Source organism: Onychostoma macrolepis, chromosome 04, assembly GCF_012432095.1.
Source record: "Onychostoma macrolepis isolate SWU-2019 chromosome 04, ASM1243209v1, whole genome shotgun sequence".
Classification (NCBI taxonomy): domain Eukaryota; kingdom Metazoa; phylum Chordata; class Actinopteri; order Cypriniformes; family Cyprinidae; genus Onychostoma; species Onychostoma macrolepis.
Window position 1 is genome coordinate 21,933,663 of NC_081158.1, and position 16,236 is coordinate 21,949,898.

A 16,236-nucleotide genomic window follows, 5' to 3' on the forward strand; every position below is an offset into this window, starting at 1 on the left:
TTATTCTCAAGCACACACATTTCGGACAGTGAATTATACTGGTGTCAAAGATTCATGAATGCTTTTCAAGATGCTGACAGAACACAGTGTTATTTGGCATTGTCCTTGCTCGCACAAATCAATTTTTTTATGATGAAGAAATCAATTTGTTTTACTATGGACTGTAACATTTTAAAAGCACAATAAAGACCCTGAATTGCAATATATAAAACTGACCCTTTCTTTGCGTCAACAGACCAAGTGAAAACAGATCTTTGACCTCAGCAGTCAGGCTTTTCATGCAATCTTTGGCCACTGTCTGCATCTGAACATTCTGTTATTACTGAAGTAGTGCCACATGGTTTAGACAGGACACATAACTTGCTGCCAATGGCTGAAATTTTAAATTTCATCTTCTGGAGAACAGGAATGAAAGAGTCACTGCTGCTGACTTAATATCTGCCCAGGTCCTCTTGCAGAGGGCACGGTTCTCAGCTGTCTAATATACCACCAGAGGACATTACTTGAATAATTTGTGTCAAAGTGAGAGAAAAATTAAAAATGGAAGGTTCCTGTAGCTTAATGCAGTTAATATTTTATCCACGTAGTTTTAGGTTTGCAGTGCCTGGGCCGGTAGAATGTGAGATAGAATTTTAGAGTCTGTATATTGATAGGTTTACTAGATCAGGTCACTTATAGTAAACACAAAAATTAAAACTCTGTCATCACTCTCATGTTGTTCCAAACTTGTATGACTTACTTTCTTCTGCGGAACACAAAAGAAGATTTACTGAAGAGTCTTTTAGCTGTTTTCGACCAAAAACAACATAGGACACCATTGACTTTTATTGTATAAAATATAAATGATAATTTAATATGTATATACACACACACACACACACAGGCCATTTTTACCCTGGGTTATGCTTTTGTACAAGTTGTAAATCTGTAGTTAAAGAGTTGTTTAGCAAAAGATGAGTAACGGCAAGGTGTTTAGCAAAAGACAACCAATCGCAAACCGCCTCTCATCTCATTAAATATTCATGTGCTTTGTACAGAAATATTCATGCTCTGTTTAGTTTCAGTGTCTGAAGGCGACAGTTAAAATGTTGAACAGTGACAGTAAACACTCATCTTTGTTTTCCTTCTATTTTTGTCTTTGATATTTTTTGAAGTTTCTTGTTTTTCAGAGTATGTTTTTTCAGAAGACAACCAGAACAGATTTATGTGGTGATATTTCCACGGATGGACAAGCAGTTAATCAAATGTGTTGTACTTGTCCAATCAATGTTATTCACCTTGTAAATATGCAAAGAAGGACACCAATCACAGGGTGGTCAAATGTAATACTGAAATCGAACTACCCACAGTTAATTCTCAACTGAGGCAACTCAAGATGACATTAACTCAGGGTTAAAATATAATGGAATGTCCATAGTTTCAAGAAGAAGATATTTTGGAGAATGTTTCTTGTCCACACAGTACCACAGAGAGCAAAATCTGTTCTTTTGTGTTCCACAGATAAAAGAATGTAAAACGAGTTCGGAACAACATGAGAATTAATAAATGATGACAGAATTTTCACTTTTGAATGAACTATCCCTTGAAGCCCCAAGGGCAAATTCAGTATACAGATTAGCCAAATGCTTGTAGGGCTAATATTCAGAAGGCTATGGGTTTGAGTCCCCGGGGCCTAATGCCTTGGAGCAGAGCTGCATTGTGCCATGCTGATGTGGCTGAAACAGCAGGTGTGTGTCTGCTTTTGTCAGAGAGTGCCAGAGAGAGTAAACTGTTTAGATAGAGTCCATCTGTGCCGGCACTGCGGCGAACACAGAGGCGTCCAGTCAGCAGCTTTAGGACGGTGCGCAAAGAATCGGTCATCGTATGGATCCAAGATGAATCAGAGCAAGAATGCATGGAGAAATATCTATAAAAGAATATGTGGCCTTTAAAAGTGCACCGTTGTGCCTCTCTTTCTGCTCTTTTCATCTCAAAGCTCACGTCTCAAATGTGTTATATCAGCACTTTCAGTCACTCCATGCCGGAACAGTTCTGACCCAAAGAATGCCGACGTCCCATGTCTGGCTAACAGCGGCACCCTCTAATCAAGGCCCGAGTCACCATCTCACTCACCACATGTAGATTTATTGCCTCGCTGTGCACTTGTGGGGCTCTTTTCAAGCATCATGATTAATCGGCCAAGGACGCCGATAACAGTGTCATGACATGCCTGTTTTCTCCCCGGTTTCATTCATTTGTCTGAAGGTCGAGAGAGCAGAGAGAGAGAGATTGTGAACTGAGGAAGAAACAGAAAAGCAGAGGAAGCCTGAACGGGTCTTTCCTGGGCTGCTAAGCATCATGGCCGGTGTTATTATTTCCACCGGCAGCCTGTGTTCGTGTGTCGTTATGTGCCGTCACAGGGAATTATGGGAGTCTTGGGTGATTAGCACTGATGAGAAGCAGATGGCTGCAGAGGTACAGTAAGACGACACAACGTTAGCGGTTAGCATGCTAGCCAGGGTTGCGCTGCAGCTGACACCGTTCTTGTGCCGCAGCTGTGTGCTAAACGCTCGTAAAAGCAGGACTTTGAACAGCGCTGAAACAAAATACACGTGCATACGCACTCGTTTAAAGCTATAGACAGACGTTTGGCTTTCGAATGCGGTTCAGGGAAAAGTGAGGCGAGTTGTGATCCTTGTGCCAGAACAGAGTTGGGCCCGGACCCAAATGATCCATCACGATAAGTTGTCACGAGAGACTTGATTGCAGCAACATGGCTGAAGGATTTTGTTCCTTCTAATGCCTGTGTAAACACAGTGTCAGTGTTACTACGGACCGCTGAGCCTGTTTTTAAGTACGTTTTCATGCCCGTTGTGCAGATCGAACAGTTTGCTGAGGTGCTATAGGCCCAACGGGTTTAGTCCCGAATTATTAAAAAATGAACTGTTAGCTAAATAACTGGTTTAGTATTGATTGTGAAAGAAGAGCCTGGAAAAGCATTAAACTGGCTGGGAGAAATGAAAGCGAGAGAGAGAGAGAGAGAGAGAGAGAGAGAGAGAGAAAGATGATCATGAGTTTCTGTCTTCCTGTTGAACAGGAAATCTACAGTCTAATCCAATTACACCAGAACTCAACGCTTAATCAAATAAGGTATAAAAACACTGTTTCAGTCATGTGACCTTTTCAACCTGGAATGGAGAATGAAACATTCATGTTTTTGTGTTGTCTTCTATTACACAATAAAATATACAGTATTACATTTATACCGTAACTTCTCATTTCAACAATTTAAAATAAGTGTTTTCCATTTTCATATATTTGAAAATGTAATTTACAGTATTCCTGTAATGCAAAGCTGAATTTTCATCAGTCATTATTCCAGTCTTCAGTGTCACATGATCCTTTTGAAATATATTTAATATGCTGATATGGTGTTGAAAAAACATTTCTTATTATAAAATCACAGTTAAAAAACAGTTAATAACTTAATAACTCCTTAATAACTTTGTGGCAACGCAATCATTTTTTGATTAATAGAAAGTTTAAAAGAGCATTTATTTTAAATAAAAATTTTGCAGCATTACAAATGTCTTTGCTCTCACTTATGATCAATTTAATGTACCCTAGTTGAATAAAAGCAGTCATTTCTTATAGCCTTTAAAGTTTTGAATGGTAGAGTAAGTATGAATGACCACGATCACTGAACTTCACTAATGCCATTATGCATTTAATTAAATCTTTGGGGTTTTAAATTTAAATTTACACATAATTAATGTAACATCAGGCTTCATGAACTTCTAGTTTAATTGTATCTGACTCGATTAGCACTATGTTATAAATTTAATTTACATGGGTAATGACTGCTAACATGTAAAAGACGTCTGAGATGAAATATCAGTGCTTTAGGCTGAACATTTTCTAACAAAATGAGCAAAAACCAAAAGGTATAACAATTATTCTTGCTGTCCCCCTGGGAGCAGTTTCACTTTTTCAAGATTAATAAATAGAAACAAGTTTTGAGGACTATGGTCACATCCCTCATGTAACCTAAGATGTTCTAACAGTAAATTAATAACTTGCATCAAGAAAAAAAATATTTGGTGTTATATGTTAAGTGCACTATAAGGGTTCACAGGGAATCAGTTAAAACTGACTGTCTGATTACACAAAGAATGAAAGCACAGATTTGGCTCTAATCAAAGCACCCACAACAGAACACCTTCTCAAAGCACATGATTTCATAACCTGTTTCGTGGGAGATGAATAGCGAGAAGAATAACATTTTTCAAAACATAATGCATGCATATCACGAGGCAATAGTAGGAAGGGTTTACCCTTAACACAAATTTTTGATTAGAAAATTTCTTCATCACTAAAAGCTCAAAATCTTTATAATGATGAAAATGATAAACAACATTATATACATATAGTACATAAACATTACTTTTATAAGTTTCTTTTGTAACTTGTTTATCAGAAACTGCCTTATTCTTTTATTTGAGCTTCATGGGGAGATTTTCATGCACAAAATAGTGAAATCTGTATATCAGGTAAATCAAACTCGCCAAAGTGTCAATAAAGTCAGAAAAAGCTTCATCCCTGACCAAAGCTACCGCTGCCTTGAAGGTCATATCATGAAAGACCAAATTTTCCTTGATCTCCTGAAATAAAAGTAGCACCTGCGTCTCTGCATACCCTTCTGAAGGATGCCAGCATTAGAAACAAGTGACTTTTATTTTGATCAGTTCCTGACTGTTTCATTCTGGTCTTAACTGTTTGTGAAATACATTCATTTTATTGATCACAATGTAATGCAGCTTTGCAAAGAAATTGTTACTGAAGGATGAGGCAGCAGAAACTATATTAGACCTGACAGCAAACCCACAACTCAGTAACTTTAACTCATTTCAAATGCAAAGAGGTTAGCCAATCATAACGGAGGTCATTTACATGGTGGTCTTAAAGGTACAAAAAAAAACAACTTAATGTCACCCATCATATAAGTATTTAAGATTTATTTAATATAAACAGAGTTAATTTTGCTATCATGCCAGCCATTACATTTGTCATTTATGTAGCTGGAGGGCTACACAGCCATATTATTTATTAATTTTTTTGAGCAGGTGTTTTATCCGCACAGTTTCACCTGAGGGAGGACAGGAACATGTGTGAAGGGCGAGTTTGACGCCCTCGCTGGGCAGCCTATCCGTCAGATAGCAAAAGCTTCAGACTACATTCAGTACTTCACAAAAGCATTTATTGTCTCATCTACGTTATCTACTGTTTTTAAATATGGTTTCAGGCGAAGTACATCCACCATTTCTTGCAAAGGTTTGGTTTTTAGGCTTTCAACAGATTTGAATTCTCTCAGTTGCCATGGTGATGATGACTTGCTGGGGCACAACTGCTAGATGGCGCCAATATTTCAACACCTATCTACTCATCTCCTGCATGAGTGTCCGCGCGTGTGACTGTGAGCAAGTGTGTGAGGGAGTTTGTGAGTGTCAGAGAGAGTGAATGTGTGTGAGAAAGAGAGGGCGATTGAGAGATCTGACGTTAGTCTAAACGAAACGAGCCTAGAGGAGAAACTCAACATGCTGTCAAGACAGAGATGGACAAAGAGAGGGACAGGAAGTGGGTGGATAACAGACAGACAGCGGGTATGGAACAGACAGGGAGAGAAAGGGACAGACAGCTGGTAGAGGACAGGCAGGGAGAGACAGACAGCAGGTAGAGGGCAGACAAACCTTGAGTCACTTGAACAAACGTTCGTCTCAGAGATGCAGAGAGAGCCGGCGTTTAGAAGTGCTGCTGTATGCAGTAAAACTGGCTGTTTGTGTTGCATTAAAACATCTGTAGAGTGAATTTTTCCAATTGGCAAATATATAAAACATGCCATTAACATGGTACTGTTATTTGAGTTTTCTGAATTTACAAAAAAAAAAGTCGAAAAAAAATAGAAAAAACAAATAAATAAAATAAAATAATAATTCATACAATCAGACTCGAATGAAAATGATTTGTTGGCAAAACATCAAAACAGGACATGGGTACATCATACAGAATAATGTACAAATTCATACAAGTCACTATTTCAGCAAATCTTAAAGTACTTAAGAACTGCCACAAGACCAACTCAGAGAAAACGCATTTTTGCTCTAATTTATTCAGTGTGAAATTGTGTGATTTGCAATTAAAAAAAGGAAAAACCAAGTATGAACCTGCACATATTTCATTTCAGTTATGTTAAACATCTCAAATAGTTTCTTTAAAAGTTGTAAACCTCTGAATGTGTTTCAGATTCGTCACCGAATTGAGCCAGGGCCTGTTTTTCTGTCATATTACAGGCCGGGTTGGGTTGAGTGGATTTTGATGGAGACACGAGAGCAGCAGTCGTTTCAGACCGTGTGTGATGCTGGCATGACTGATGTGGTACATAAATCACTCGATGTAATATGCCCCTGCCATCTTGGGAGGGAAACCCACTCCATTCCCCCTACAAATACACACATCCATCACTCCCTCATTCAATATCCCCAAACAAGAAAACAATACACTACCAATGTGTAATTAAAATTCAAGTGTATGCATCATTAATTATGTTAATCGGGTGGTCTGATTATTGAAAATGTGTTCTAGGGTCTTGAGTCAACAGCAATTTCTAAATATACAGTAAGACAATCAGAAAATTATGAATTGCAACACAGGAAGGGCTGTAAAGTAGTCAACTGATATATGTTCCACGGTTGTTGCTGATGCATGACATATACACAAAATATAACAGCAAATGAGATGTGCATAAACTTCTGAAATGAAACACACACTTACTTTACCCAATGTAGTCAATATATAGTCATTTTAAAATATTTACAATTAAATTGAGTAAGACAAGGTTTACCTTTCATTGATAAGGCAACACTTTTAATTCTTATAGCAAATACTGTTGCCCATGTATGAACCCAAATATGAATCAATTAAGTGGCCTGACCAATACAAAGGTTTATTACTACTGTAAACACACGCACACTAAATTTAAATTATTCAACCTGATCTCATGAGAATTAATAAATATTGTACTAGATGGTGATTTAGTATAAATTTGGTATGATCTGACTCAGGAGATTTCTGAATTGTCAAAGGAGAAAGTTAGACATTTTATAAAAAGAAGTAAAAATAGCAAGAAGAATTTGTATGAATTCATACAATCTGACTTGAATGAGAATGAAAATAAATGATTTGTGGGTAAATGTGCACCAACAAACCCAACACTACACCAAACTCCAAGTGAAATATAAAGGCTATATTGAACACGGGGGGATAATAAATAATAATAATAATAATAATAAATGTACAAACAATTTCACTCATAAATTGGCAGTAAATTTCACAAAACTATTCTAAAGCCCAGAACACACCAAGCGACGAACTAGTGGCGACAAAAGCAGACTGCGGGGTTGGCTCACGACGCTCAACACCCGACGGCCAAGTAGCACGTCCATTCTACGCCTTTTTTCGTGCACTGGTTCGCCAGCTGAACAGCCAATCAGAATGATCAGATGGCCCGACTGACCGACGAGCTCCGACACCGATTCAACATGTCGAATCAGCCGGAAAAAAGCCAACGAGGACCAACTTCAGCCAACGGTACGGAACACACTGAGAAAACGGCAAAAACGAAGTAAGTAAATTGTTCAATGAAAAATGTAATTTTGAAGTACAAAAACTTAATAGTATTATCTTGTAAAATGTACTCCAGTAATTTTTGTTTTATTTACAACTTTGAAAAATTAATTTTTCACAGTGTACAAAAAACCAAGAACACATACATCGAATATAAATTTGCAACAAATTCACCAAGTCTTAAAATTACTCTAACATTCTTAATACTATAAAAGTTTTCCTAAGAAATTATGAAGCTGTGATTTAGTACAAATCTGTAACGATGCGATATGTACAAAAACATATGATTTTTAATCATCAAAAAATAGTTTAATCGCCATCCCTAACTACACCTCTAAATGAGCTGGGGCATGATCTGGTTGTATGAAAATTTACAAATAAGAACGAGCAAATTCATGATAGCCACCAATTTACCAAAACTTAAAATCACGAGGTTGTGAGCCTGAGCTGGAATTATCGTAAAAGCGGTCATGAGCTTGTGCTGGAATTATTGTAACGGATTTCATACTTGATACACCAGAGCAAAACTCAGCTCACACTTGTCATTATGAAACTGCGATGAGACCCAGGTGATGGAAATAACTGTAATTTCGTGCACATGAGGACACCTGGGTGAGTTAGATCAGGTCAAGGCCATGTGATAAATGTGCTACTATTGCCAAGTGCGTGCTTGCTGAGTGCCGGTCAGACCCATAATGCCTTGCTCTTATAGCTGAGCGAAGCTCAAACTGATGAATTAAACATGCAACCTACACTGAGAATTCAGCACTACCTAAACTAGGCCGCTAGCAGGAGGGACATCTAAAGACAGACAGAGGAGATAGAGAGAGAGATGGGGTATAAAAAAGAGAAGGGAAATACTGAAACATCCACGCAAAAGACCCAACTATCATGTCCCAAGGTCAGACTTGTCGCTAAACCTTCTGACAGTCGTTCTCTCCACCTGAAGCCTGTAATCTTTGTGCTATTGCTTTTTGGATTTGACTCAACGCCCCACACATAATCTGCAGCAAAACCAACACAGGACGCAAGCAGAAAATCAACTGTGGGCCAACATTTTGTTCTCTTTCTTGCTATCATTCATGGTGCTGGTTAATATCTTGAGCGAGGCAGTGCGCTGTACGACTGAGGGTTTAAAAGAGACAGCCGTCTGCAGGGAGCTGATCTGATATTCACTCAGAGCAAACGCATCAGGACTGGCCTACATACACAACCATACTCACACTTCCACCCACATTTTAGAGGAGAAAAAAAATCCCTCTTAACTCTTTCACAACTCTTTCTCTCACATGCGGTCTCATTTTCTCTTTATCACTTATTATTAGGCAAGAACCACTATTAGTATTACTCATATTTAAAGTTCGCAATTCACAAGAGTTTGTACGCTGCAAAAAAATAAAAAATTATATATATATATATGTGTGTGTGTGTGTGTGTGTGTGTGTGTGTGAGTGACATTTATGGTAAAATACCGGCAGCTGTAGTTGCCAGAACCTTACTATAAAAAAATATGGTAGCAACATTTTAGGTTTTACAGACATATCTTTATGGTTTTTCACTGGAAACTGTACAATTACTTATTTTATTCACTTACAAAAAAAAATTTAAATAACAGTATTTTACTGTAAAATTTCATTAAATGTAATTACACTTATTCACCATGTATAGTATGAAAAAAACCGACTGTTAACCAATTTTTACATTTTTACAGTCTTTTGCTGTTAAAATCATGATCATTTTTACAGTGTACAGAACAGTAAGATGATTCAAGAAATTTAAGAAGAGATTAAAGTATTAATTGAAAATAGCCTGGAATTCAGGATACATTTGATCTTTGGAAACACAATGAGTCAAACCTAAACATTCTACTGAAACCCAACAGGAGGCAAGAATTTATCTGCTCTTACGGCTGAATAAGTTTCTCCTTCAATTTTTTTTTTAGATGCCTGGGAATAGAAATGGTTTGTCAGATTTCCAGAAGTAGGTAGGTTTGTATTTAAAGTCTATTAGAATCACTTTGTCAGATGGTGGACAATATAAAAGACCCTGTACTTAACTTAGTTCCATCATTATGCAGGGGCACGTTGGATGCTGTCAGTTTACTCCTCAACTGAAGAGGAAACAACAGATGTAGTTTGGTCTTTATGTAGCCTACCGCTGTTAATGGGTCAAAGAACTACTAACCCACCCATTCTTGTTACTTAAACATCACACTACTGCTGGTTTCTTATTAGCATGAAAAAGCATGAATCATAGCGATATCCATTTAAAATGTTTATTTCGCAATCAAACCACAGCTAGGACTAATTATCCAGAAAAATGCCGTCCTGACTGGAATACGTAAAATAGGGGTCGTCAAGATTTTATCAGGACGTCTGGTCACCCTTGGGGTTGGGCTGGTAAAAAAAACACCAAGCAACCACTCAAAACACCAGAGCACACAGAAAAAGAAAAAAAAACTGTTACATTTTGAACACATTAGCAACACACTGGCAAATATGGCACAGACAATCACTTTTTCCACAAAATTTAAAAATCTAGTTCTGATATTTTGTATAACCCATAAAAACCTAAACTTTTGACTGTATGATGCATTTTATAAGTCGTATAGTAAAACAAGTTAATCAAGTGGAAATGATCTGTTTGCGTTAATAATACAGTAAGTGCAGCTTTTTTACTCAAACTGGACAAACATTTCAAACTCAAAGTACGTGGCAGATTTGGTCAAAGATTAAAGTGTGAAATCCAAGTTTATTTCTGCACCAAAAATGCTGCTTCTCATATGGAACCTGTTACGTATTAAATATTAAGATGATGAACTGACGTTGATAATTACGACCAGTCGCAACTCGTTTAGCGCGGTCCAGACCTTTCACGCACAGAGCTCGCACACACTCATGCAGTCTTTGCTAGGGGGACCGTAGTTCAGAGGAGTGAGAGATGGTTATTAGACTCCCGTGTCGTGACCCGCTGCTGACTCACATGTTAACGGGGGGCTTTGGTTCTTTCCCATAATGCTGAGGGTGCCTGCGGTGCCAATGTGTCACAAGCAGCTGTTTTCTGCTTTATTAACATATACGCTTTTATTCATGCAGTCTGTCATGCTTCCATTTATCTACTGCCTTATCCATTCATGCATCCTACTTGCTCTGGATGTGACACTGAGCACTGGGTTTGGGAGAAGAGGACCAAACAAAACACACACACACACACACATATAGGAGTTTTATAGGCTGGGTGGGGTGTACACACATCAAACTTGCAGAATGCGTGTTTGCATGCATGCATGTGTGTGTGTGTGTGTGTGTGTTTAGGGAGCCTAGTTATGTAAACAAATCCCTTGAAGTTCACTATGAAAATTTTCCTGCACCTTTTGAGCAACAAACATTGGGTTCCACTGTATATTAGGTGGCCTTAACTACAATGTACTTACATTTAAATTAATCATTTGGTAAAATGCATTTATTGTGCACATACATGTTTTTACATCTATAATGAATTTCTGTAATTACATTTATAATTGTGCTGTTATAAAGACATTTATAATTTTATTTATTTCAGTCTTCAGTGCCACATGATCCTTCAGAAATCATTCTAATATGCTGATTTGCTGCTCATAAAAGATTTCTTAATATTATCAGTGTTGAAAATGGCTGTGATGCTGGAACTAGTGTTACATTTTTTCAAGATTCTTAGATGAATATAAAAATTAAAGGAGTAGCATTTACTTGAAAACATACATGTTTCATTAAACATTAAAAATGTTTTTACAGTCACTTTTGATCAATTTCATGCGCCCTTGCTGAATAAAAAGTATAACACCCTGGCAACGTGGTAAAAATCACTTCGGAGTGATCAAATAACAGCATATTGGCAGCCACCAACCCCAGCATCATGGCATCTACTATTTAACAAACAAATGCTGCACTTGTTTTATTTGTTTACATTACGCTCATACCCACTGTTTAGAGAAATGTTAACATTACAGTGCATTAAAGAGGGAGAAAAAACATTTTAAAAATCCAGGGAATCATCTATATTTGTATTTTGTCTATATTTGCAGTATGAACATGTGGTATCCCCATTGTGCACTTAACCTCAGGTTGCTCCAGGGGGATTGCCTGAGCAACAAGTGTACTGTGAGTCACTTTGGATAAAAGCATTTGCTAAATGACTACTTACAGTGTTCAGCATGTGATTACTGACATATTAAAGTAACATGCCACAATCAATTTAAATACAGTAAACATGTATGAAAGCACACTGGCTGGAAACACAAGCACTGATGTAAAGCAGAAGCGAAACTGGAAGATTTGTGCTCAACATGCGTGTTTTCACAGACAGCTAATAAGTCCTGAGTGTTGCACTCCTGTGATTGTTCGACACCTAACATGTCCCACAATCCCACAGTGACCAGCGCCAACTGCTCTGCAGACTGAGAAGCCTCGCTGACAATGTGGCCTCATTAACTGACCGTCCTAAGACATATTTCTCAAATTAAGTTTCAGAAGTGAATGAGGAGTGGCTTGTTATTATATCTAGTAAACAGAACCAAAATCAAGTGGATCTGTAAAGATCCAGATCGTTGTCTTTATGTTACATAGAGGATACATAGAGTCAAACAAGGCAAGCAAGAAACTGGAGACTATCTCTGTGTGACGGCAGACACTCTTAGCCAAAGCCACGGCGAAAAACAAGCTGACAACTTTCCCGACTTCACCGCGCTTGCGAAGGATTTATGTTGATGCAAGTTTGCCGGTCTTAAATATTCATTAAGTAAACATTAAATACTCTTTGAACAAACAACATTAGCAAACGGATTCCAGGAAACTAACAACCTGTGTACACTTGCGTGGGATTTTGGTGACCTGCATGTGTTCGACAGTGACAGAAGCAAGAAACACTCAATCACTCAGCACTGCCCCGAGGAAGGAGGAAAAGTCCAAGACAGAAAGTCATCCGAGATGGCGTCCTGGAGGCTCGTCAGACATTTTGAGATCTATCATAAACATATTCGTTTAGCTAATGATCTGAATTACCTGTCATATGAACCTGGCACAAAGCCGAAGGAGGAAAGAAGCCAGATAATGCCGCCCTCAATACCAATCAATGAGCATCAAGGGAACCAACAACCTTCAAGAGCGAAAAGGAGAGAGGAATGCACAAACTAAAACCTTTCGAGCCATTTCAAACATATGTCTCTACACTGTGACATTTTTCTACGAAAAGCCTTATAAATGACTGGAGTGACAACATTTCATCACAGCGTACAGCTGATAATAACATCAATGCAATGACTGCATTAATTCAGCATTTTTGCCCTGGTTGAAGGCAGAACAAAAATCGTACAAAACGTATATACTTGTGAGTCTCAGTAACTGCTTGTTCTGACACAAACATTCAAGCACTTCATGAGTCACATTCAACATTCCAGAAAGTGGCGGTGTATCATAGTGCACAAAACATGCTTTCCATCTTCCTGCTGTTTGAGTGTTTGTGCAGCAGAAGAGGTTCATGTTTGGCTGTGATTCGTCGCTCGGCTCTGGACCTGTGTTTACCTGAAGACCTGCCCTCATCAGCGGCGGTAGACGACAACACAACACAAACATGAACATCTGCTGGGCTACAGGCCACCTCGGGAGATCCTGCTCGGTTAGGACACAAATATGCAGTGTGCTAAAGGTTGGGTTAATCATTTAGTTGGTTTTTGTTCATGTTTAACTGGCTTTTATTTGTCAGTGCATTTCCACTTTATACTGACACCTTTCGGCCTGGATGCATGAAATTGTTTACTTCATAACAGTTTTAATCTCACACTATACACATTAATAAAACATTCTTTTAAAATATAAAATTTTGTGCATTGTTAGTGCTTACTAATAATGGCTGGCTGTTCTTTTGCACTTTTTTAGTTGCTGTGAGTTGCACACTTCTTTATGCTTGTATGACATCTCAGAGCACAATGTTAAATATATATCATTGCACTAAAACACAGTCAATTGTATGAGATATCTGGTCATATGATCGCAACATTGTTTGCAGTTTGGTCTAGATAACTGATATGACTGGAGCTTTCTTCATCTCATCTTATAGCCATCATTTTGAAAGTCCTTAAAAGTACTGTTTATGTCATCAGAAGCAAAACTTTTCTCTAAATAGCAAACAATTACTAAGAGAAACTGATAAGTTATAAGAAACTGTTGTAAGATGCAAATCTGGATATAACAAAGACAAGCTGATCAAAGATAAACGTTTACTGCCAAAACAAAGCATCTAAAATTAGATTCGGGATCCTTTTCCCATCACTGTCGTCCTGCTTCTATTTTAATACCAAACGAAGAGTCTATCTCAGTTTATTCACTCAATCAAACGGGCCATGAAAAACGCACCACTGTCCCTCACACAGACAGCGCTAAAGAAACATCATTATTCCAGTTGTCATAATCGACTGGCTTTTTTGCATGACAGATGTGCAGTAGGCCTGAGGGGGCGGGGCTACATTATTTACAGCAATTTACATGCTTTGCTCGGATGCGCTTGTTCGCTCAGGTGCGGCAGGTGCGCGCGCGGGAGCGGGCTTATCGCGAGCCGCGCTGTTGCTATGGGTCGGCAGCTCCGTTGCCACGGCGCCAACAGGCGACGGCTGGAGGCCATGGATTGAGGGGGATCTTGTGAAGGGAAGAGAGTGAGGCTCCGCGCTCTTCGCAAGCGCGCAACCTGTGGAGACTGCTGCGCCACACCAGCTGTCTGATAAGAAGGGAAATTCAACAGATGCACGCTAGAATGAGGGGGCATCACTGACGGTGCTTCATTTCACCATTTGAGATGCTCTCAACAGAATAATCACTGTGAACTGATGCGGCGATGACACCACCCCGAGTTCATTTCAACTGCCGGACTGTGATCAATGCAGTCTGGCCGCACAAAAAGATTAAAAGGCCGTTTTAAGTCTGAAGCAGCTGACAGGATAATCGATGGGCATCTGTGTGCGCGTCTCGGGCCACCTGATCTATATGCATGATCAAGCCATCCAACAAGTTCAGCAACTACATAAACGCATTTCCCTCCAAAATAATAATAAAATAGCTGTCGGGCATGAGTGGTTATATTGCATGACATTTGTTGATCGTCCTCCAAAGGAGATATATGAGTGCGCATAGTGTGTTTGAAAATGGAAGGTTTCGGGTTTGGGTACACCCCCGCGTCATGCCCATGATAATGCCAACACACTCATCATACACCCCCCAACACATCCATATGGCACACACACACACACACACACACACACACACACATAGTTTCCAAACAGAGGGAAGACAAATAGAGAAATTACCTTGATGGTTTTCAAGGGTGTCCTCCGGTATGTACATGTTTTTGCTTTCATTTACCATATATGTGGTCCAGCTTTATCCGAAGGTGAATGAAGAAAAGGTTGTAAAAAAAGGAGGGGGTAGGAAAAAACAACCCAAGGGAAAGAAATGAAAGAAAAAAGGGGGAAGAAAAAATGAAAAACGCAAAGCGTAAGATATTCCTTCTCTTGCGGCTTAGTTAATATTACCTGATCCCCATTATGGAGCTAAAGATCAGGAAAGGATAATCGCAGGAACCACCTAAAAAAACGAACCAGTGCATCTTTGGAACATCCGGGCCCTACCTAAGAAACATGATACCAGCGCCGCTTGCTGATAATCGATAATCAAATCGGCGCGATTCGCTCGGAAACGGTTCGAAAAGGATGCTGCAAGAGCCAGGAGAAGCGCAGGAAAAGCGGGCGTAGGTTTCAGAGACCGTTTCAGAAAGCGCAGCAAAAGGTAAAAGCTGTGTATATTCCAGATCTCACGGGCTTCAATCTTCACATATGATCGATTCCATCTGAGATGTTCCACAACAGGCGTAGTTTGCGTCGCGCCTCGTTAGGAAATAGAGTGCAGAATCGGCCGCGTCCAGTCCATATTGGAGAGAAAGGGGAGTAGTCAGTCTGTGGCCCTGCGGAGAGAGAGCGCACACCACCAGCCTCTCTGCAATGATCTGACGACCAAACCCCCTCCCCTGTAGACTCCCTGACTGCTTCCAGATGTGACTGCGCTAGAAAGGAGAATAAATCCTCCACGCTTTTCCACACGGGCTGTATCTCTTGAGGGGGAGAGAGCAAACTTGGGAATCAGCAGCTCCAGTACAGTGAAGCGTAGCCAGACTAGGAACCGATTCGAGTTCTTTTACAGTCCGGAATCGTGTCAGAGGATGATTTGTACCACAACCAATCTGGCGTAAATACGCTCACAGTCACGGCTCCATGCACCATGTTTAGACATTATCCACTTCCTGCTGCCTGCCGGGATGCCACACTTTCTGGGCAGAATGTTGAGTTGCCCAGCAGCAGGTGTCGGGGCTGCTTTTTCCCTTCAGCTGAGGTTTAACCGGCCTGATCTTCCCATGGCAGGACAGGCTGTTTCCCGAGGACTGGTGGGCTCTGGTAAAGGGGACGATGGGGCCTGGGAATTTCTGCAAGATGACTGAGAATCTTTCATCAGCAAACGGCCTAGTACTAATTTAGCAGGCTCTTCCCTGGTCCCTCCC

At 39.5% G+C, this 16,236-nt stretch overlaps 1 protein-coding gene across 21 annotated transcripts in view; it reads right to left on the reverse strand.

Annotated features, from left to right (window-relative positions):
- Positions 1-16,236, reverse strand: part of cacna1c (calcium channel, voltage-dependent, L type, alpha 1C subunit) — a 130,169-nt gene that overhangs the window by 106,684 nt on the left and 7,249 nt on the right. Inside the window, exon 1 of one of the 21 annotated variants that reach the window (XM_058773136.1) lies at positions 14,993-16,067. The exons of 19 other annotated variants lie outside the window; for them this stretch is intronic. In XM_058773136.1, coding sequence (XP_058629119.1) covers positions 14,993-15,050 — 58 coding nt within the window. In that variant the 5' untranslated portion in view covers positions 15,051-16,067. Of the gene's footprint in view, positions 1-14,992; positions 16,068-16,236 lie in introns of those variants that run through there. One more of the 21 variants, XM_058773154.1, reaches the window with a different exon arrangement.